The sequence below is a fragment of the Perognathus longimembris genome, chromosome 15 (assembly GCF_023159225.1).
Source record: "Perognathus longimembris pacificus isolate PPM17 chromosome 15, ASM2315922v1, whole genome shotgun sequence".
NCBI classification, from domain to species: domain Eukaryota; kingdom Metazoa; phylum Chordata; class Mammalia; order Rodentia; family Heteromyidae; genus Perognathus; species Perognathus longimembris.
In genome coordinates, this window is record NC_063175.1 from 1,762,757 (window position 1) to 1,785,207 (window position 22,451).

At 39.2% G+C, this 22,451-nt stretch overlaps 1 protein-coding gene across 1 annotated transcript; it reads right to left on the minus strand.

Moving 5' to 3' along the window:
- Window positions 1–18,663: 18,663 nt before the first annotated feature.
- LOC125363988 (60S ribosomal protein L26-like) lies at window positions 18,664–19,156 on the minus strand. The gene has a single exon (XM_048363356.1). The coding sequence runs from the start codon at window positions 19,134–19,136 to the stop codon at window positions 18,699–18,701; it is 438 nt and encodes a 145-aa protein (XP_048219313.1). The 5' UTR covers window positions 19,137–19,156; the 3' UTR covers window positions 18,664–18,698.
- Between the last annotated feature and the right edge of the window lie 3,295 nt (window positions 19,157–22,451).

Consider the following 22,451-nt stretch of genomic DNA (forward strand, 5'->3'; position numbering starts at 1 on the left):
ATAAAGGTAACCCTCAATAACAACAGTTGCCACAGAGGCTATACAGATTCTAGGAGGCTAACCCCCACACAGTTATTGAACAGTTGGGCCACAGACCAAATTAAAGATGAAATTAATGAATTCATAATCCACAATGACAATGAAAATACATCACAAAGAAACCTATGGGATACAGCTAAAGCAGTACTGAGAGGCAAGATCATCACCCTCAGCACTCACATTAAAAGCATGGAAACAGAGCACGTGAATAACCTCACGAAGAAACTAAAACAACTGGAGAAACAAGAAATGATCGAATCTAAAATGACTAGGAAGAGAGAGATCACAAAGATTAAAGAAGAGATAAATCTGATTGAAAACAGAAAGACCATTCTACAAATAAATAAGACTAAAAGCTGGTTCTTTGAGAAAATAAATAAAATCCTCAGACCCCTCACAAGACTTACAAAAAAAAGAAGAGAAGAGACTCATATACATCAAATCAGGGACTCCACCGGAAAAATTACAACAAATACACACAACATTCAAACAATCATAAGGAACTATTTCCAGAACCTCTACTCACTAAAAACCAATAATTTTACAGAAATGGATCAATTCTTAGAGAAGTATAAACTGCCCAAATGGAACCAAGAAGAAATAATTCAACTAAATAAACCAATAACGTACAGTGAGATACAGGGGGTAATCAAGAACCTCCCAACAAAGAAAAGCCCAGGCCCAGACGGATTCACCAATGATTTCTATAAAACCTTTAGTGAGGAGCTAATACCAATACTCCTCAAACTCTTCCGCGAAATAGAAACGGAGGGAGAAATCCCAAACTCATTCTATGAAGCTAATATTATACTCATCCCCAAACCAGGCAAAGACCCAACAAAAAAAGAGAACTACAGACCAATATCACTAATGAACAGAGACACAAAGCTCCTCAATAAAATATTAGCTAACAGGATCCAGAAACTGATCAAGAAAATTATACATCATGACCAAGTAGGCTTCATCCCACAGACAAAAGGATGGTTCAACATCCATAAATCGATAAATCTAATCCACCACAACAACAGAAGTAAAGTCAAGAACCACATTGTTATCTCAGTCGATGCCCAAAAAGCCTTTGACAAAATACAACATCCATACTTATTAAAAGCTCTGGAGAAAATAGGGATAGCTGGAACATTCCTCAAAACAATAAAAGCCATATACAACAGACTAACTGCTAAGATCGTATTAAATGGGGAGAAACTAAAATCATTCCCTCTAAACTCAGGAACAAGACAAGGATGCCCACTCTCCCCACTTCTTTTCAATATAGTGCTGGAATCCCTAGCCATAGCAATAAGACAAGAGGAGGACATCAAAGGGATCCACATTGGCATGGAAGAAATCAAGCTATACCTATTCGCAGATGACATGATCTTATATCTGAAGGACCCAAAAAACTCAGTCCCCAAACTCCTAGACCTAATAAACCATTTTGGCAAAGTAGCAGCATACAAAATCAATCCACAAAAGTCAGCAGCTTTTCTGTACACCTGCAATATACAAGCAGAAAAGGAAATTATGGAAATAATTCCTTTTACAGTAGCCAAAAAAAGAATAAAGTACCGAGGGATCAACCTAACCAAAGATGTGACAGACCTATTTAATGAGAACTTCAAAAATCTAATAAGGGAAATCAAAGAAGACACAAGGAGATGGAAGGGTAGGAAGAATCAATATAGTGAAAATGGCCATATTGCCCAAATTGTTATACAAATTCAATGCAATCCCCATCAAAATCCCAGTTACATTCTTCACTGAAATAGAGAAAACAACCCACAAATTCATATGGAAGAGCAAAAGACCTAGAATAGCCAAAGCAATTCTAGACAAAAAAAGCTATGCAGGAGGTATCACAATACCAGACTTCAAGCTCTACTATAGAGCCATCATAACAAAAACAGCCTGGTATTGGTATAAAAACAGATCGGAAGACCAATGGATTAGAATAGAAGACCCAGAAATAAAGCCGCATTCTTACAGTCAGCTGATATTCGACAAAGGAGCTAAAGACATACAATGGAATAAACAGAGCCTCTTCAACTACTGGTGCTGGGAAAACGGGGCAGCCATATGCAGAAAACTCAAGATGGACCCTAGCCTATCACCATGCACCAAGATCAACTCAAAAATTGACCTCTCAGTGGATCACAATAGCGCAAAAGCTATGTATGTATGTTCATATAAGACTATTGTTGACATATTGTCTACTGTCAACATTACATTTAAAGCCCTAGGCGAATTTTCTTTGGCGTAGGCCACGTGGCTACTGTATATGTTCTTGGTATACTGTGTATTATATATATGTCTACCTGACCTAGGGAAGGGAAAGAAAAACATGGTGTAAGATATCACAAGAAATGTACACACTGCCCTACTATGTAACTGTACCCCTGTGCACAACACCTTGTCAAAATTTTTTGTTTAATTAATAAATAAAGTATAATATATATAAATATATATAAAACATATATATATATATATAAGAAAGAGACTTATCAAGCCATTGATATTTTGGTGCAAATAAATGTATTAGCTAGTGCCAAGACATATATTTGGTTAAAATGAAAGGAAGACTATTGTGGATTATATATTAACAACGTGCTTCATGCTCAGAGATTCTTCCAGTCAATAGCAAAGGATGGCTATAAAGCCCAGGAGCAGACCTGGTAATGAAAGAAAAGTGTCATAGGAGAGAATATAAAATGGAGCTCAAGGGCAACTAGAAAGAAACACTCCCTCCAGCTTTGCCTACAGGTAGGAACCAAGTGATTTTTACCAGTGAGTTTGTTTCTCATCCTTATCATACCTGAGTGTGCTGGAACACTCTATTTTCCTTCTTAGGAGCTATACTACAGAGACTTTAACAAAATGACCAAATTTGCTTGGAATTCTGTCTGACTTATTCTGTGGTAGAAATAAATGGGAAGTACCAGTGCCAAATTTCAAGAAAAAAAAACAAACAGAAAAAACTATAAATCACAAAATATACACCAGGAAGTTAATTCCCAGACTTGGACAAGTTTTGTTTAGGAGAGAGAAAAGTGGGCAAGCACAGGGCACACAAGTCAATCATTTCTTAGGGAATGTGAGACTAAAATTAGGATTTTTTTGTATTTAAGTGGGACATAAATTCAAGGAGTCAAAAAACCTTTGCAAGGACATAGCTCGCAAGATAAACAGAAAGCCCACAGATTGGGAAAAGATCTTTACCAGCCATAAAACGGACAAAGACCTCATATCTAAAATATATGCAGAACTAAAAAAATTACATTCCTCCAAAACAAAACCGCAAAGAACCAATAGCCCCTTCAACAAGTGGGCTAAAGACTTAAAAAGAGACTTCTCTGATGAGGAAATGAGAATGGCCAAGGGACATATGAAAAAGTGCTCTGCATCACTGGCCATAGAAGAAATGCAAATCAAAACAACATTGAGATTCCATCTCGCCCCAGTAAGAATGTCCTATATCAAGAAAACTAACAATAACAAATGTTGGAGGGGATGTGGCCAAAAGGGAACAGTGCTTCATTGTTGGTGGGAATGTAAACTGGTTCAGCCACTCTGGCAAGTGGTATGAAGATTCCTCAGAAGGCTAAACATAGAGCTCCCCTATGACCCAGCAGCCCCACTTTTGGGCATCTATCCAAAAGACCACAAACAAGAACACACTAAAGCCACCAGCACAACAATGTTCATTGCAGCACAATTTGTCATAGCTAGAATATGGAACCAACCCAGATGCCCCTCAGTAGATGAATGGATCAGGAAAATGTGGTACATACACATAATTGAATTTTATGCCTCTATCAGAAAGAATGACATTGCCCCATTCATGAGGAAATGGAAGGACTTGGAAAAAATTATACTAAGTGAAGTGAGCCAGACCCAAAGAAATATGGACTCTATGGTCTCTCTCATAGGGAATAATTAGCACAGCTTTAGGGTAGTCATAGTAGAGGATCACAAGAGCCTAATAGCTATGCCCCTATGAATGCATAAGATAATGCTAAGTGAAATGAACTCCATGTTATGGAAACAATTGTTATATCACTGTTGTAACTACTTTCAACATGCTATGTGTAACTTTAGCTTCTATTATTGATGATCTTCTTGTATCCCCTTCCTGGGGTGTACCTGCACCATCTCTGTATTTTATCTGAGTACATTGGAAACCGTGTATACTGGTATTAGAACTAGGAAACTGAAAAGGAATTCCAAAATCTCAAGACACAGGGTAAAAAATACAAATGACTACAAAAGCAATACTTGCAAAACTGTTTGGAGTAAATGAACTGAACAACTCATGGGGGGCGGGGAGAGAAAGGCAGAGGGGGAAGGGGGAATTGAGGGAGGAGGTAACAAACAGTACAAGAAATGTAATCAATGCCTAATGTATGAAACTGTAACCTCTCTGTACATCACTTTGACAATAAATAAGGAAAAAAAATCTACCCCCCCCCAAAAAAAACAAAAACCTTTGCAGACTTTTGCTTGTAGAGCAGGTACAACTTGATCTAAATGGTGTTTGCTGATCTGACCAAGAAGACTTAGGGAAGAGGTTTCTAGCTGGATGTCCTTTGATTATATTCCTATTGAGGCCACTTCCTTTGCCAGTTCTCCCTAAGGCATGTAGCATCCTTACTGAAGGGTCTCAGCAAACAGCCTGAGACTGGAATATTTTTAACGTTTTGGTCCTTAAATTTGGAATGCATGATGCTCTGTCATTTCCTAAAATCTTGTGACTTTTATTTGGGGGGGTGGCCACAGGGTTCTTTACTGATTTTGAGTAAATAAATAGAACTTGCTTGTTTCTGTTTTTATAATATTGCATTCTCTACAAGATTCCCTAAGTTATGGGAAATCTACTAACAAGATTCTGTATCTGATACAGATTTTTACTTTAAAGTAGAAAAAATCCTCCAGAGACTTTTAAAAATTAAGAAAGTGTGACTATTTGGAAGGGAATGACATTTATGTTGATATCATAAAAAAGGATAATGTAGGTAATATGAAGATATGTTCAATCTTGATTAAGAAATTAATTTCCACTACGTGGAAAATGAACTGGGCAAGGATGGTGGGGAGGACTGGGGGAAGCAAAGAAAGAGGTGAAATCGTGCAAAAAAGAAATGTATTCACTACCTGACTTATGAAATGGTAACCCCTCGGTATAACACCTTAATAATAATAATTTAGGCACTGGTAGCTCATGCATGTAATCCTAGCTACTCAAGAGGCTGAGATCTGAGGATTGTGGTTCAAAGCCAACCCAGGCAGGAAAGTCTGAGAGACTTATTTCCAATTAACCACCAGAAAACCAGATGTGGCACTATGGCTCAAGTAGTAGAGTGCTAGCCTTGAGCTGCAGAGCTCAGGGAGAGCCCCCAGACCCAGAGTTCAAGTGCCATGACAGCCAAAAAGAATACTAACAATAAAATTACATGTGCACATATATTTCTTTTATTGGTTGTGGGGCTTGAACTCAAGGGCTAGACACTGTCCCTAAACTTTTGTGCTCAAGACTAACTTGGCATCACTTGAGCCACAGCACTACTTCTAGTTTTTTGGTGATTAATTGAGGTTAAGAGTGTCACAGACTTTCCTGCCCAGGCTGGCTTTGAACTATGATCCTCAAATCCCAGCCTCTTGAGTAGATAGGATTATAGGCATGAGCAACCAGCTTCTGGCTAACAATAAAAGTATATTAAAAAAAATAAAGGATGGCATTGATCAAGATATATTGTATTCAGAAACTGCTTTGGTAAATGGCAACTCCTTTGTACAACTACATACAGATAATAAATTAAAAAAATAAAATTTTATTTATTTATTTATTTATTTATTTATTTATTTATTTATTTATTTATTTTTGCCAGTTCTGGGCCTTGGACTCAGGGCCTAAGCTCTGTCCCTGGCTTCTTTTTGCTCAAGGCTAGCACTCTGCCACTTGAGCCACAGCACCACTCCTGGCCATTTTCTATATATGTGCTGCTGGGGAACTGAACCCTGGGCTTCATGTATATGAGTCAAGCACTCTTGCCACTAGGCCATGTTCCCAGCCACCCCCCACCCCAATAAAATTTTATTTTATTAAAAAATTCTGCATAAAAAATCAGTTCCTTTAGTCATACTGAATGCAACCATTTTGTGGTTAAGGCTTATACTTGTTTATTAAATGTGTCTGTGGGATTGTGAGCATATATTCTTTTCACAACAAAGTTATCCCTGAGTAGTGTTGGTGCTGAGTGTTCTATCAGAGATGAGCCTATTTTAGTAAACATTTTTTTGAAATGTTTTCATAAATCTTCCAGTAGGAATTTATTAGCAACTGGTGATGTTCTATTTAGAAGTTCCCCAGAGTTGTGTGGGAACCATGAGCATGCTTACACAACTGCAGGACACAAATCATTTCTAAAGAAGACAGGCCATGTTTTGCACCAAGTCTGCAGTGACCTGCTGAGCTAAAGTTGTTTTCTTAGGTACCAGTGAGAGTGTTATGCACAGAGACACTGGCAAGATGGTAAGGGACCATTGATTTCCCTAGGAGAATGCGTGATAGGCAAGAGGAAGTAGTTTTTCCACAGGAAAGGTAACATAGGAGAAGGTTGCTGGTTAGAAGGAACGACTTGAAATTAATAGAAGTATATTTTTGGGAGTGTATTATGAGGTCCAGAAGGATGTCAACTAAAATTTCTACAAATGACAGAATATAATTTTCAAAGTTGCAGAGATATTCCTACTTTTCCAAGCTTCTTTTTAGACTCTGGACTTTGTTTCTAGTCCTTTGTATAAGGTGCACACAAAAAGCATATCGACATGGGGCAGTACAACTCACACAGGGTAGGCCTGTGTGTTTAGTATCCAGCTCTCAAAAGTACCAGACTGGCCCTGAGTCATTGCCCTTTGAATCAATGCCAGGTCAAGAGAGCCTCTTATCTACACAGTCTCTGGAATTTTGACAAGTGATAGTAATAAGTAGAAATATATAAGAAAGATTTACATTCTTTTTTTTTGGTGATTTTTTTAATTAATTGGACATAAATTTTTTTACAAGGTGTTGTGCAAAGAGGGTGCATTTACATAGTAGGCAGTGTGTACATTTCTTATGATATCTTACGACCTGTTTTTCTATCCCTTGTCTAGGTCAGGTTGACATATATGCAATATACAATGTATCAAGAACATATACAGTATTCACAGACTTGGTCTCTACTGTCTCTCCGTCTCCCTTTGTTAACAGTCATATATCAGGGAGATCATGCCCCTTTGTTTTCTGTGTTCTAGGCTTGTCTCACTCAACATTATTTGTTCGAGTTCTGACCATTTCCCTGCGAATAACAGTATTTCACCATTCCTAATCGTTAGGTAGTATTCCATTGTGTATAAGTACCATATTTTTTTGGATCCATTCGTCTGTGGAGGGGCATCAGGGTTGTTTCCATATTTTAGCTATTGTGAATTGTGCTGCGATAAACATGGAAGTACAAATGCCTTTTTGATATCTTGGATTTTGCTGTTTAGGATAGATGCCTAGGAGTGGTATGGCTGGGTCATAGGGTAGGTCTATATCGAGCTTTTTGAGAAACCTCCATACTGTTCTCCAAAGTGGTTGTACTAATTTGCACTCCCACCAACAATGGAGAAGGGTTCCTCTTTCCCCACAGCCCCTCCAGCATTTGTTGTTTCCTGAGTTCAGAGTATAGGCCATTCTAACTGGGGTGAGGTGGTATCTCAGGGTTGTTTTTATTTGCATTTCCTTTACTAGCAGGGATGTTGAGCATTTCCTCATATGTTTCTTTGCCATTTTTATATCTTCTCTTGTGAAGTCTCTCTTTAGCTCTTTTGCCCATTTCCTAATAGGTTTATTGGGCTTGGAGGGGCTTAGTTTTTTGAGTTCTCTGTAGATGACCGATATCAGGCCTTTGTCTGTTGCTGTGCTGGTAAATATCCTTTCCCATATCGTTGGCTGTCTTTCTATTTTGGTGGCTATGTCCTTAGCTGTGCAGAAACTTTTTAATTTGTAGTAGTCCCATTTGTCGAGTCTTTCCCCTATTTGTTGTGCCCCTGGGACTCTATTCAGGAAGTTCCTTCCTGTGCCTATAAGTTCTAGTGTCTTTCCTACTCTGTCCTTCAGTAGTTTCAAGGATTCAGCTCTGATGTTGAGGTCCTTGATCCATTTTGAGTTGATCTTGGTGCATGGTGATAGGCTTGGGTCTACTTTGAGTTTTCTGCATATGGCTGCCCAGTTCTCCCAGCACCAGTAGTTGAAGAGGCTATGTTTATTCCATTGTATGTCTTTAGCTCCTTTGTCGAATATCAGTTGGCTATAAGAGTGCGGTTTTATTTCTGGGTCTTCAGTTCTAATCCATTGGTCTTCCAATCTGTTTTTATACCAATACCATGCTGTTTTTGTTATGATGGCCTTGTAGTAGAGCTTGAAGTCAGGTATTGTGATACCTCCTGCACTGCTTTTTTTGCCTAGAATTGCTTTGGCTATTCTAGGTTTTTTGCTGTTCCATATGAATTTATGGATTGGTTTCTCTATTTCAGTGAAGAATGTGGCTGGGATTTTGATAGGTATTGCATTGAATTTGTATAACAATTTGGTCAATATGGCCATTTTCACTATATTGATTCTGCCTACCCATGAGCATGGGAGGTCTTTCCATCTCCTTGTGTCTTCTTTGATTTCCCTTATTAGATTTTTGTAGTTTTCATTGAATAGGTCCGTCACGTCCTTGGTTAAGTTGATCCCTAGGTACTTTATTCTTTTTTTGGCTACTGTAAATGGAATTGTTTCCATAATTTCCTTTTCTGTTTGTCTATTGCTGGTGTACAGAAAAGCTGCTGACTTTTGTGGGTTGATTTTGTATCCTGCTACTTTGCCAAATTGGTTTATTAGGTGTAGGAGTTTGGGTACTGAGTTTTTTGGGTCCTTCAGATATAAGATCATGTCGTCTGCGAATTGGGATAACTTGATTTCTTCCTTGCCGATGTGGATCCCTTTGATGTCCTCCTCTTGCCTTATTGCTATGGCTAGGGATTCCAGCACTATGTTGAACAGAAGTGGGGAGAGTGGACATCCTTGTCTTGTTCCTGAGTTTAGGGGGAATGATTTAAGTTTCTCTCCATTTAATATGATATTAGCAGTTGGTCTGTTGTATATGGCTTTTATTGTTTTGAGGAATGTTCCATCTATTCCTCTTCTCTCCAAAGCTTTTAATAGGTATGGATGTTGTATTTTGTCAAAGGCTTTTTGGGCATCGACTGAGATAACAATGTGATTCTTGATTTTAGTTCTGTTTATGTGGTGAATTATGTTGATTGATTTACGGATGTTGAACCATCCTTGTGACTGAGGGATGAAGCCTACTTGGTCATGATGTATGATATTCTTGATCAGTTTCTGGATCCTATTAGCTAATATTTTATTGAGGAGCTTTGCATTTGTGTTCATTAGTGATATTGGTCTGTAGTTCTCTTTTTTTGTTGGGTCTTTGCCTGGTTTGGGAATGAGTATGATATTAGCTTTGTAGAATGAGTTTGGGATTTCTCCCTCCGTTTCTATTTCGCGGAAGAGTTTGAGGAGTATTGGAATTAGCTCCTCACTAAAGGTTTTGTAGAATTCGTTGGTGAATCCATCTGGGCCTGGGCTTTTCTTAGTAGGGAGGTTCTTGATTACCTCCTGTATCTCACCGTAAGTTCTTGGTTTATTTAGTTGATTTATTTCTTCTTGGTTCAGTTTGGGCAGTTTGTACTTCTCTAAGAATTGATCCATTTCTGTAAAATTATTGTTTTTTGCTGAGTAGAGGTTTAGGAAATAGTTCCTTATGATTGTTTGAATATCGTGTGTACTTGTTGTTAATTTTTCCTGTGGAGTCCCTGATTTTACGAATATGAGTCTCTTCTCTTCTTTTTTTTGTAAGTCTTGCAAGGGGTCTGTCAATTTTGTTTATTTTCTCAAAGAACCAGCTTTTAGTCTTATTTATTTGTTGAATGGTCTTTCTATTTTCAATCAGATTTATCTCTTCTTTAATCTTTGTGATCTCTCCCCTCCTAGTCGTTTTAGATTCTGTCATTTCTTGTTTCTCCAGTTGTTTTAGTTTCATCGTGAGGGTATTCACCTGCTCTGCTTCCATTCTTTTAATGTGGGTGCTGAGTGCAATGATCTTGCCCCTCAGTACTGCCTTAGCTGTGTTCCATAGGTTTCTTTGTGATGTGTTTTCTTTGTCATTGTGGCTTATGAATTCGTTGATTTCATCTTTAATTTGATCTGTGGCCCAAGTGTTGGATAGCAGCGTGGGGTTTAGCCTCCAAGAGTGTGTATAGGCTCTCTGGTATCCTTTGTTGTTGAGGGTTACGTTTAATCCACTGTGATCAGATATAATACATGGGATGACGTCAATACTTTTGTATTTGCTGGGGTTCTTTGTGTGGGCTATGATGTGGTCTATTTTGAAATATGATCCATGGGCTGCTGAAAAGAAGGTGTATTGGGTCTCTGTAGGGTGAAAGGTTCTATATAGGTCTGTTAGATCCATTTGGGAAATGGTGTTATTTAGGTCCTCCGCTCCCTTACTAATCCTCTGTGTGTTGGATCTGTCTCTTGGAGAGAGAGGAGTATTAAAGTCACCCACTATGATTGTGTTTGTGTCTATCTTGCTCTGTAATTCTTTGAGAATTTGCTTGACATATGTCGGGCCTCTTTTGTTTGGTGAGTATACATTTATCACCGTGATTTCTTGATTCTGGATTTTTCCTTGTATTAATATGTAGTGTCCTTCTTTGTCTTTTTGAGTGGACTTTAAAGAGAAGTCCAGCTTGTCTGAGATCAGAATGGCTACACCTGCCGTTTTGGTGGATGCATTTGCTTGGTAGATCTTGCTCCATCCTTTCACTCGAAGCCTGTTTTTGTCCCTTGCTGTAAGGTGGGTCTCTTGTAGACAGCAGATGTCAACTTTTTGTTTGCGAATCCATTCTGCCAGTCTGCTCCTCTTTATCGGGGAGTTTAAACCATTTATATTTAAAGAGATCAAGGATAAGTGTGTTTTTTCTCCTTCCATTTTCTTGGTGGGCTGTTTTTTCTTCTTTTCTTTTTTTTTTCTTGTCTTTAGTGAGCTTGTGTTTCTGCTGGACTTTGGCTATTGAAGTTTCTTTCTGATTCTGTCTGTGTGTCTTTTACCATCTCTGTTGGGTGGGGATCCCCTCTTAATATTCGCTGTAGGGCTGGTTTTTTATTCACATACTCCTTTAGCTCCTCTTTGGTGTGGAAAGATCTGGTTCTCCCTTTGAATGTGAACTCCAATTTCACTGGATATTTGATCCGAGGTTGTAAATTGTTATTCTGGAGTACTTGGATGGTGTTCTTCCACTCACTTTGAGCTTGGTAAGTTTGTGTGGATAAGTCGGATGTTATTTGAATCCTCTTCCCATTGAAAAAAGTTTCCTTCTTCGCTTTGGCTGAATTCAGAATTTGCTCTTTAATCTTGAGGTCTGTAGTCTTGAATATTATGTGCCTTGGGGGGTGGCTTTCCTGGGGTCTGGCCTGCCAGGTGTCCTATAGGCTTCGGTTACCTGGATGGGGTCCCCTGTGAGATTGGGGAAGTTTTCTGCATTAACTTTATTGAGAACATGATTAAGCCCTCTGTTCTGGAATTCAGCTCCTTCTTCTATTCCAATTATGCGCAGATTATATCTCTTGTCTTTGTCCATTAGTTCCTGGATTAGTCTTCCCTGAAGCTTCACCTTTTCTTGGAGTGTGGTCATTTTCTGGTTGTTGTCAGCTGCTTCATCGTCCAGGCAAGAGATTCTGGATTCTATATGGTCTACTCTTTGTGTTATGGTTTCAATTGCGGAGTTTATGGATGTCAGAGAGCTATTTATGCTTGTCATATTAGCTCTGATCGTGGAGATTTCTTCCTTCAAAGAGTTGTATTTTAAATCTATTTTTTCATGCATTTCAATTGTCAGGATGTGGAGATTTTCTTTAAAGGCAGCTTGCATTGTATCCATTTTTGCTTCCATTTCTTTAAAGCAGGCTTGCATTGTATCCAGTTTTGCTTCCATTTCTTTCTTGGCTTCCTGGGTGTCCTTCCAGATTTCCGCTCTAAATTCCTGGAATTGTTTTCTGATTTCATTTCTGATGCTTTCGATCATTCCTGTTAACATGGCCTCATTTGCTTTTTTAGTCTCCATCTCCTCTTCAGTCGTGCTGCTTTTTGGAGCTGGCGAGTTGGCTTGCCCTTTGATGAACTGAGTTATGTTTCTTTGTGATTTGCGCATCTGGAGATCTGGATGGCTTCTCAGGTTTGGTTTGTAGCTCTTCCCTCCCTCCTGTGTAGACGTGTCTATGGCAGCAGGTGCTGCTGTTGTGGCCCCGCCCACCAGTGCAGGGTACGCCTACCAGAGCGGGCGCAGTCGCCAGGGGCCCCGCCCTCCTGTGCGCTGTGCGTCCACTGCAACAGGCACTTCGGCGGGATATGCCTCCCAGAGCAAGTCCTGGGTTGTTGGGTTGTGCTTGTGCCCACCCACGAGTCCGTTGGGGGAGGCGGTATGTGTGGGGTCCAGTGGGATCGACTGTCCGGGTGTGGCTTGGCACCTTCAGTCCTCACCTCTGCTGTGAGTGGGGGACGTGATCAGGCTCATGTGACCCTGCTGTGCTGGTATTGCCCACCAGCGCCTGTGGTTTTAGTTGTAAGAGTCTGCGAGGTCCAGGCGCCTCGGGTGGGGTTTGCACAACCGGCCGTCTCCCGGCCCCTGTTGGGAAGGGGGCGGGGCCGGTTCTGCCAGTTCAGGAACCTGTGGGGTGTTGGTGCTGCCGGGCCCTTCCCCTGCTAAACTGACTTCCCAGCGCCTGATGGGAGCTTCCCCGCCTGATTTGGGGGTTCTTTGTTCCCTCAGGGGTGGGGAAGGGGGAGGGAGGGCACTCACTTTTGCTGCTTTGTGTGTGTGTCCCGCGCAGCCGTTGGCCCTCCAGGGGTTGGCTAAGTGTCGTGGTGGCTTCCCTGGTTCCCGATTTCTGCCGTGCTGGGTTCCTTTGTCCGAACCCGGTGTGGACCCGAACTTCTCGTCGCTGCCGGTGTGTGTCTTGGTCCGCACCCTGCCTTGTGTCCGTGGGGTCTCCCACTATATGAATTCTGCGCTCCTGGCAGCCTGTCTGCCGATCGCCGGGTTCCCCTTTCCCATCCTGACCCTGTTTGGGCCAGGGTCGGCTGGTGGGGGGCCTGGGGGGGGGGCGGTGAATCTCTGGCTCTGTGTAGGTTTTCGGTTCTTCTTTTTTGCTCCTTTTTGTTTTCCTGCGTTTCTCCACTGCTTCTGGCTGCTGGTTTTGCTGGGTTCTTGATGGGGTGTTGGGTGTTGGAGTTCCCAGCTCACTATGCCGTTGGAACGAGTCGGGGTGCCTCCATATTCTATCGGCGCCATCTTTCCTCTCTCAAGATTTACATTCTTGTCAGTCATTTTTAGTGTACATTGATACAAAAAAGTTTACCCATGGTATTTTGCACATTTGTATACATGAATTCAGTCGATTTAACCCTATCGCTCTCTCTTTCCCCATCTCCCCTATTCACTGCAAGTTTCCTTATATTATTTTCATGTATAGGCACAAAGTATTTCTATATTCTTCACCCTTCATCATTCTCTCTTCTCCCTCCCTCCTTGCCTCCCAAATAGTTTCAATTATAATTATACTGTCTCTAAATGTATGTGTGTTTGGGGGAGTATGGGTATCCATGTATATATGATTTAGAGCTATATCTCATATGTGACGTTTGTCTTTTTGGACTTGATTTACTTTGTTTAATATAATGATCTTCAGTCTTATTTTCCTGAAATGGTTATAATTCATTCTTGATTTCTCAGTACTTCATTGTTTATATTAGCATATTTTATGTATCTATCAGTTGTAGGGCATCCAGGCTGTTTCTATGGTGTGGCAGTTGTAAATAGTGCTGTGATAAAAATGAGTGTGCAAATGTCTCTATTATGTCCTTAATACTTTGGATATATGCCTACGAATGGTATAGTTGGCACACTTGGTAGTTCTATTCTTAGTTGTTTTGAGGAACCACTATACTGATTTCCAGGTGGCTGCACTAGTTTATATTCCTACCAACAAAGAGTAAGAGGATTTTCCCTCTGCATCCTAGCCAGCATCTGTTGTTGTGTTCTGTATTATAACCTTTCTGACTAGAGTGAGATGAAATCTTAATGTCATTTCAGTTTGCATTTTTCTGTATAGCCAAGGATGTCGAACATTTCTTTATGTATTTATTAGCCATTTGTACTTCTTTCAAGAATTGTCTGTTCAGTTCACTCTCATCCATTTGTTAATTGAGTTATTGATTTAGTTTTTTTTCTTTTGAGCTTCCAATAGAATCTGGTCATTAATTCCATGTCAGATATACCACTGGCAATATTTCTTCCCATTCTGTAGGCAATGGCTTCAGTCTAGTGACTGTTTCTTTTGTTGTGCAGAAGCTTTTTGGTTTGATGCAATTCCATTTGTCAATCCTTGCTCATATCTGCTGAGCTATTAGAGTTCTTATATTGTTGTTTTGTTCTGGGAAAGTACATTGCCTACACAGTGAAACTTCAATAAAGGCTGCTGTAGGAAAGTTTCTAAAGCCTATTTTGCTAAATTAGAATGCTTATTATTGATTATAGAGTTTAGTGTGGCAGAGTATCTCTTAGAAAGTTTGAGTTCAAGCTGTGTCTCTGCTACTAACATGGACTCTCAGAGGGGTTTTTAATCTATCTTGAGTCTCACTATCTGTCTCTTGAAAAATGGGGGTGTTAAATGAGGTTAGGCCTGATAGTATTTCCTATTCTAATGTGGTATAATTTATAGTTAAGTTTGAAAAAGATCACCAACAGTAATTTTCTTGAACACTTATCTTCTGTGCTTTGTATTTGCTTTCAGAAAAGGGGGAGGAACAACTCAGAAGATCTTTAGGTATTTATTTATTTATTTATTTATTTCTTATTTATTGTCAAAGTGATATACAGAGTGGTTACAGTTTCATACATTAGGCCTTGGGTACATTTCTTGTACTATTTGTTACATTCTCCCTCATTCCCCCCTCCCCCCTCCCCTTTTCCCTTTCCCCACCATGAGTTGTTCAGTTGGTTTACACCAAATGGTTTTGCAAGTATTGCTTTTGGAGTCATTTGTCTTTTTATCCTTTGTCTCTCAATTTTGATATTTCCCTTAGGTTTTTAAAATAATAAGGTCAAAATGGGTTGTGATAATAACTACATGCTTGTATGTATGTGTACCTGTGTTGCAAGGAAAATAAAGTCTATCACTATAGGTAACATACCATGTAGGATCAGACAGGTTGAGACTTGCTACCCAATGCTGAGCAGAATTGGTATAGAAATGCATGTAAACTGGGCAAAAATAATTGTCTGTTGCAAGCCAGTTATAAATTAATTTCATGAAACAGTTTTGCAGCCTGGGTCTAACAACAGTTTTCTGTCAACTCTTTTAGGAAGCTTATCAAGAATATTCAGCCCAGGATTCAGGGGTGTGTGTGTGTGTGTGTGTGTGTGTGTGTGTGTGTGTGTGTGTGTGTGTGTGTTTGCTGGCTCTGGGCCTTGAACTCTGGGTGTGTGAGCTTTGGGGGTGGGTGCGGACTCTGAGCTTTTGTGCTCAAGGCTAGCACTCTACCACTAAGCGACAGCTACATTTCTGGCTTCTCTGTGGTTAATTGGAGATGAGAGTCTCACGGACTTTCCTTCCCAGGCTGACTTCGAACCATAATCTTTAGAGCTCAGCCTTCTAAGTAGTTAGGATTACAGGCATGAACCACCAGCACCTGGCTAATATTTAATTATTTGTATGAAACTTTGAAGTGTAAAGTCATATGAAGAGTGTCAAAGATGTGAAAATGTACTCATGGCCCCAGATCTGACAAAAGGCCTCCAAGTTATCTTTTTCTGAGATGATGTGTTCATGATAAATTGTAAAATAAAATCCTGTATTCAGCTCATTGGATACAAAGTTTAAAGGCCAGAAGTGCTAGCTTTCTGTGGTTTCTGGTGGTAAGAAGTAGGTAGTAAAGGAGCTGGGCACTGGTGATTCACTCCTGTAATCCTAGCTACTCAGGAGGCTGAGATCTGAGGATCACAATTTGAAGCCAGCAGGGCAGAAAAGTCCCCGTGAGACTCTTATTTCCAATATACTACTCAGAATAAAACTGGAAGTGGCTCTGAGGCTCAAGTGGTAAAGTGCTAGCCTTGAGCACAAAGAGCCTCAGGGACACTGGGTAGTCCCTCAGTTCAAGCTCAGGATTGGAACAAAAAAGAGGTAGTGAAAGAGCTCCTAATGAAGAATCCTAGTCATAGGAGATAAAGAGCCAAACAGAACTCTGTTTTTCTCTTTCCCATAAGAGCCACTCTAAAATAACAAGTCTAATAAAAATTAATCTCATTAAGAAATAGGAAATCAAAAATAAACTAAATAAGAATATAATAGAAAAATGGGTCAACAAAAGAGTATAACTAGAAAAATGATTTAACATGTTACTTTGTGAATTCTAAGATACTTAATAATGAAATTTCTCTTGGTAAAGTAGAGCACAGAGTAGACTAGGAAGAGATGAAATATGAGTGAGCAGATCATAGGAAAAATATAAAAGAAAAACAACTCTCAAATTCCATTAGACAAATAAATTAGAAAGCACACAAGGGACCTAGAAGATATCAGCAAGGAAATGGAGCTGACTGTTAATACAACCACAGAACATACAGAAAACAAATAAGACCATAAGAGGGAAGTCAATCTTTCCCTTTTATCCTTTTAGAAAACATCAAGGTCAATGAGAAAAGAGAGAGGAAAAATATCCTATATTCCAAAAATTTAGGAACCAGCTAATTTTGAGTTACAAAGAGGGCAGGAAGGATGCATGAGAGTGCATCATAGACCTGAAGGGAAAAAAATGGGAATATTGGGAAGAATAAGTATTTAATGCTCTTTGAAAATACTTCTCCCAGGGACTGGGAATATGGCCTAGTGGCAAGAGTGCTTTCCTCATATACATGAAGCCCTAGGTTTTTTGATTCCTCAGTACCACATACATAGAAAACGTCCAGAAGTGGCACTGTGGCTCAAGTGGCAGAGTGCTAGCCTTGAGCAAAAAGAATCCAGGGACAGTGCTCAGGCCTTGAGCCCAAGCCCCAGGACTGGGAAAAAAAAAAAAGAAGCCAGGGCCAGTGCTCAGGCCCTGAGTTCAAGCCCCAGGACTGGCAAAAAACAAAACAAAACGAAAATACTTCCCCCAAATAAAAGCAATCTACAAACTACATTTAATTTACACACCAAATCTTACAACAACAACAACAACAACAACTAATCTAGATACGACACCAGGCAGGACAAAGACTCCTGGCTGTCTTTCCCAAGCCTGGTCTTGGCACTTCTGGCATGCAGGTGGATCATGCTCTGTTTTATTCTCAGTGAGTAGCCATTTGGCAGCTCTGTCCAGTGGCATTAATTTTTTTAATACAATAAAATAATTGTTCTTAATTGTTCATAGTGTAACATGGGACTATAGCTTCACATGCTATAATGGATGTTGCTTTGACACATACTCCATACACTGATGCAATGCCATACTTTAGGATTACTCCATTTCTGTTGCTTATGTTTTCACATTGCTTAGTGCACTATAACAAATACATGCAAAATGTTATTGTTCAAAACCCAGGAGAGTATATTCTCATTTTTGTAATTAGGTTCAGTGTTCCTAGGTTATGCAGGTGAACTCTCAGGGATTCATTCTGGTGGTTCTTTGGAAGGTGCCTGCCCTCTCGGTGCACTCTGTTTGGGTTTTGGTGTGCCTTATTCCTGCCTACTTGACAGAGAGAGGTAACACACTTGGAGGAATGTGTCTGGATGGTGTTATTGGCTTGGCAGGTGTGCCACTGAACAACTTCTGAGGAGGTCACATTTTCCAAAGCTCACTTTGTATATGGTAATGAGGAAGGGAGAAGGAAGACTCTTGCAGAGGGTGGGCAGAAGGCTATGAGAAGCTGCAGATTCCTCTGAGAGCAGTTCCATGCAAGAATTATGTCTGATGGTGCTTGCCTAGCTCTGTTCTGTCATGGCTATGGTGTGGCAACTACTGCATGTTCCCTATGATTTCTTCTTCTGAGTAGAGATCATTGTGGCTGTCTTGTCTATATTCTACTATGGTTAATTTGTGTGTGTGTGTGTGTGTGTGTGTGCACGCGCATATGCATGTGTATGTGTAGGTGCTGGCATTAGTAACTTACATGTTTAATCTATTAGATTGTCAATTCTCAGGGAGCCAGGACTGAAACTGACAGAATGGACATCACAAAGAAATTCTGAACTTGAGTCAGATGGTATGAGTTTCAAGTCAGGTTTTCTCCCATATGTAAGATGAATATTTTCCACGAATATTCAGTCTGAAACTCAAGGGAAGGAGTACCTAAAGTTGTGGGTTATGGTAGAAATTACTAGTGGCCAGCAAAACCTGTGTTTTTTGCATGCTCAGACATAGTGTTTTACCCTCTCTAGCCCTGTGTGACTGCATTGTAGTTGATAGCATGGGAGTAGAAATGCCATAACCCCCCCTTTTATTTTGATACAGTTTTTTTTAATGAAAGTTGCATGTAAGATTACTTCATTCCTGCATCGTTTCAATTGTTTCTTCCTTATATTTGCCCTTTTCCTTTCCTACTTGGCGGGACTTGGCTTTCCGTTCCAGGATCTTTTTGCAGTCTTTGTCCAGTTTCAGCCTGGTGATAACCACCTTGCTGGGGTGAATGCCCACATGGACAGTGGTGCCATTGGCCTTTTCCCACTGTACCTGTTCAATGTAGATGACATACTTCTTTCTGTAAACCTGGACCACTTTGCCAATCTGCTGACCTTTATAGTGTCCCCATACAACCTGTACCTCATCATCCTTTCGGATGGGCATAGACCGCACATTGTACTTCTGTCTCAGCTCTTTGGAAAGAGGAGAAGACATAGTCTTCCTGTGAATGTGGGAAGGTGCATTGAAATGCCTTTTCTGGTTCTTGCTTCGGTCAGAAGTGACAAAGGGATTGAACTTCATTTTGGCCTGCTCCTGCTTCAGCGATGGCGGAAAAAGGGAAGAGACGCCATACCCTTTTTTAAGACATCGCCTATGGAGCCTTAGAGCATCCTCTGCATGCTTTCTCCTCCTAACAGGCTGCTATTATGACCATAATAGCATTCAGTGGTTCGTTCTCAGTGCCTGGGTGAGTTACAATCCCTCAAATCCTGACCTGAGACAATTAATTTCCTGAACAATCAATGAGCTTCTATTCTTTGATGCCATGTTAGAGTGAGACTGTTAGTTGAGACTCAAGTGGGCAGTGTAGCATATGCCAGTTAATTTCTTAACTGAGGAATCTCTTCAGAAATGTTTTGGGACATCAAAGATATCATTTGGGAACTCAGAAAATAAGATCAAGCCACTTAAAGATGGAAAAAAATAAACATCAAGCCATCCTCAGGTGGATGAATACTGGCATTTGATGCTAGTGGAAGAATTCTGACTGGTCCTCAAAGAGAGGAAAGATGACTCAGGAATATTATATCCAGACAAACTGTCATTCACATATGAAGGGAAAGATAGATATATTAAATACACAAGAGCTTGGGGAATATTATTTTCATGAATCTTCTTGACAAGAAATTATGAAAAGATGAAGTATTCTAAGTAAAGAGAAAAATATTATAGAAGGAAGACTAAAAATGGGAACTGCATTTCTTTACATATGAAAGATTATACATACCAAAAAGGTGCTACTAACACCAATAGGTACAAATTCTAAGAACTACACATCAAAAATCAACTAAGGATATGAAAAATATAAGAAAAGGTAGATTTAACTGATGCATATTTAATTTTATATGTGTACAATAGAGGATGGGCCACCTGCTAGTCAGGAAGAATGACCCTGTCATATGTCATAATGGAAAAAAATGTAGATTATTGTATGTGTGTGATACAACTGTAATAAATTAGAACTTAAGAATCAGAAAATTAAAAATAATCATTGCATAGACATTTAGAAATGTTCTATCCAACATCTCTATAAAGATGAAAAAGTAGAGAATATCAATAATGAAAAATTACAAATAGGGTTTGCAGTGAAAGCAAGGGTTGGAAGGCAAATCCTTTGTGTGCTTATATCAATGAACAGCAACACATGATCATAGATGAGTTAAACATGTAACTAAAGGAGAAAGAAAATACCCAAAGAAAAGGGTGACGGAGTGATGGGGGATAATGATACTGGAATATGTTGTGTCAGTATATATAGATGGCATAAGGAACCTCACCAAAAGCTGTATAATAGGGATAAGTGGGAATGGGACAGTAAAGAGCCATAGAAGAGGTTAAGCTAAAGTATAAGATATGCATATGTGAAATATCATTTTGTACAATATACACTAAAGAAAAAGAAGAAGGAAATGAATGACAAGCCCTTTTGGGGGTAGCTACCAGTGTGACTGGGAAGGGCCAATGGGGAGGGAAAATGAGGATGAATATGATCAAAGTAGTTAATATGCATATATGGAAATGAAACCTGTTGAAATGGTTTCAGCTAGAGAAGGAAAGGATAAGACTGACAAGGGCTGAATTTGGTTGGGGTGCATCATATGCCTGTGAGAGAATACCACAATCCTCCTATATAACTAATATATGCTAAAAATCCATTAAAAATGATAAAAATAAAAAAGAAAAACACTAAGGGGGAAACAGAAAAAGGAATTTGAAAAGGTACAAGTAGAAGACAAGAAATTAAAACACTAAAAAAATGGAAAAGTTACTTGTGTATTCAAGAAATGTGTCTTAAAAATAAATAATTCAAGTCTTGCATGCTAACCAGGCAAGAATTAAAAGAGAAAACACAAATACACTAAATAAGAAAGAGACAGTAACCACAGTTGCATAAGAAATTAAATGATCCACAGGTGACTGCTTTTCTCAACCCCATGCAAATCTTTGAAATCTTTTGAAGTAAATAATTTGTAAGACAACTAAACCTACCAGAATAGATTCTAGAAAAGGGAGAAAGATTTCTAAGACTAATTAACATATAAGAAATAAAGTTGAAAAAGAGCTAATTATCTAAAAGAACTTTTTCAAGACAGATAAATAAAGAAGGTTATTAATGCTGTTTGAATTGCTCCAAAGCCCAAACCCTAACTATGAAGAGAAGCTTCTAAATCCATTTGATGAAGTGGTACATATACCATGATATTTTTGCCGAAGTCCAACAGAAGACAGGATGGAGCTCAATATTACTGTGAATGTCCAAATTAAATTACTAGTAAGGATGGGCTGATAGTCATCAAAAAGGTTTATTTCAAGAATAAGAAGACTTTTCTATTGGAAAATATATCAGTGTATTTCATTCTATAATAATCTAAGGAAGAATCTTCTGCTCATCTCCAAATGTTCTTAAGAAACAATGGGAAATCAAATGTATGCCAGTCCCCCAAACCCACGTATTGTCTGCCTATTCTGGATACTTCCTATTAATAGAAACAATCTATAGAGATGAAAGTAGATTAGTGGTTGCTCAGTCCTGAATAGGAGATGAATCTGAGAAACTAATGGTCTTGGGGTTACCTTTTGGGGTGATAAACATTCTAAAATAAGATTGTGGTGATGAGTGCACAACTAAAAGCTGTTGAATTAAATATACTAAAAGCTACTGAATTGTATATTTGAATTGTTATGATATGTGAATTATAGCTTAATAGGTCTGTTAAAAAGTTAATGTATATTCTTTCTTTACAATTTCAATACATCTTAACTTGGTAAGAAATTATTTCTGGCTCAACTCCAAAGCTAATATTAACCTTCATAGAGGAGGTGATGGTGTTTCCCCACCAACACTTGGGCAACCAGGAGTTTCTACAATGAGTCCTATTATTAACACTGTTCAAACCAGTCAAAGCAATGAGACAAAAAGTAGAAATGAGAGATGTGAAATTTGAAAAGTATAAGGGAAATCACTATTTCTAGTGCCTACCATCATAGACTTAGGTACACTTTCTCAAGAGGGAGAAAGTGTAAAATACAATCCGGTAAAATGGGTGCATATGTCATGAATACATGTCTATTAACAGCTTTGTATTTTCAAATTCTAATCACAGACTGCTTAGCTGAGAAAGGTTGCAATGTCTGATCATAACAGTTTATCAGATCTGGGATCTAAGATTAGATACGTCTCCTCTTTTCACTTTATTTTCCCCAGCAATAAAATTAATTTCTAGTTTAAGGGTTTGTTTCTATTGACTAAAATACAGACCATTCAGCAAATGCTAGTGGGTTTCCCAGGCCTTTATCTCATAATAGAATCCAGTATTTCTATGAATTGGTTCACAG

Excerpts from the sequence above, each read along its gene's own strand:
- LOC125363988 (XM_048363356.1), bottom strand. The coding sequence starts at position 19,136 with ATGAAGTTCAATCCCTTTGTCACTTCTGACCGAAGCAAGAACCAGAAA.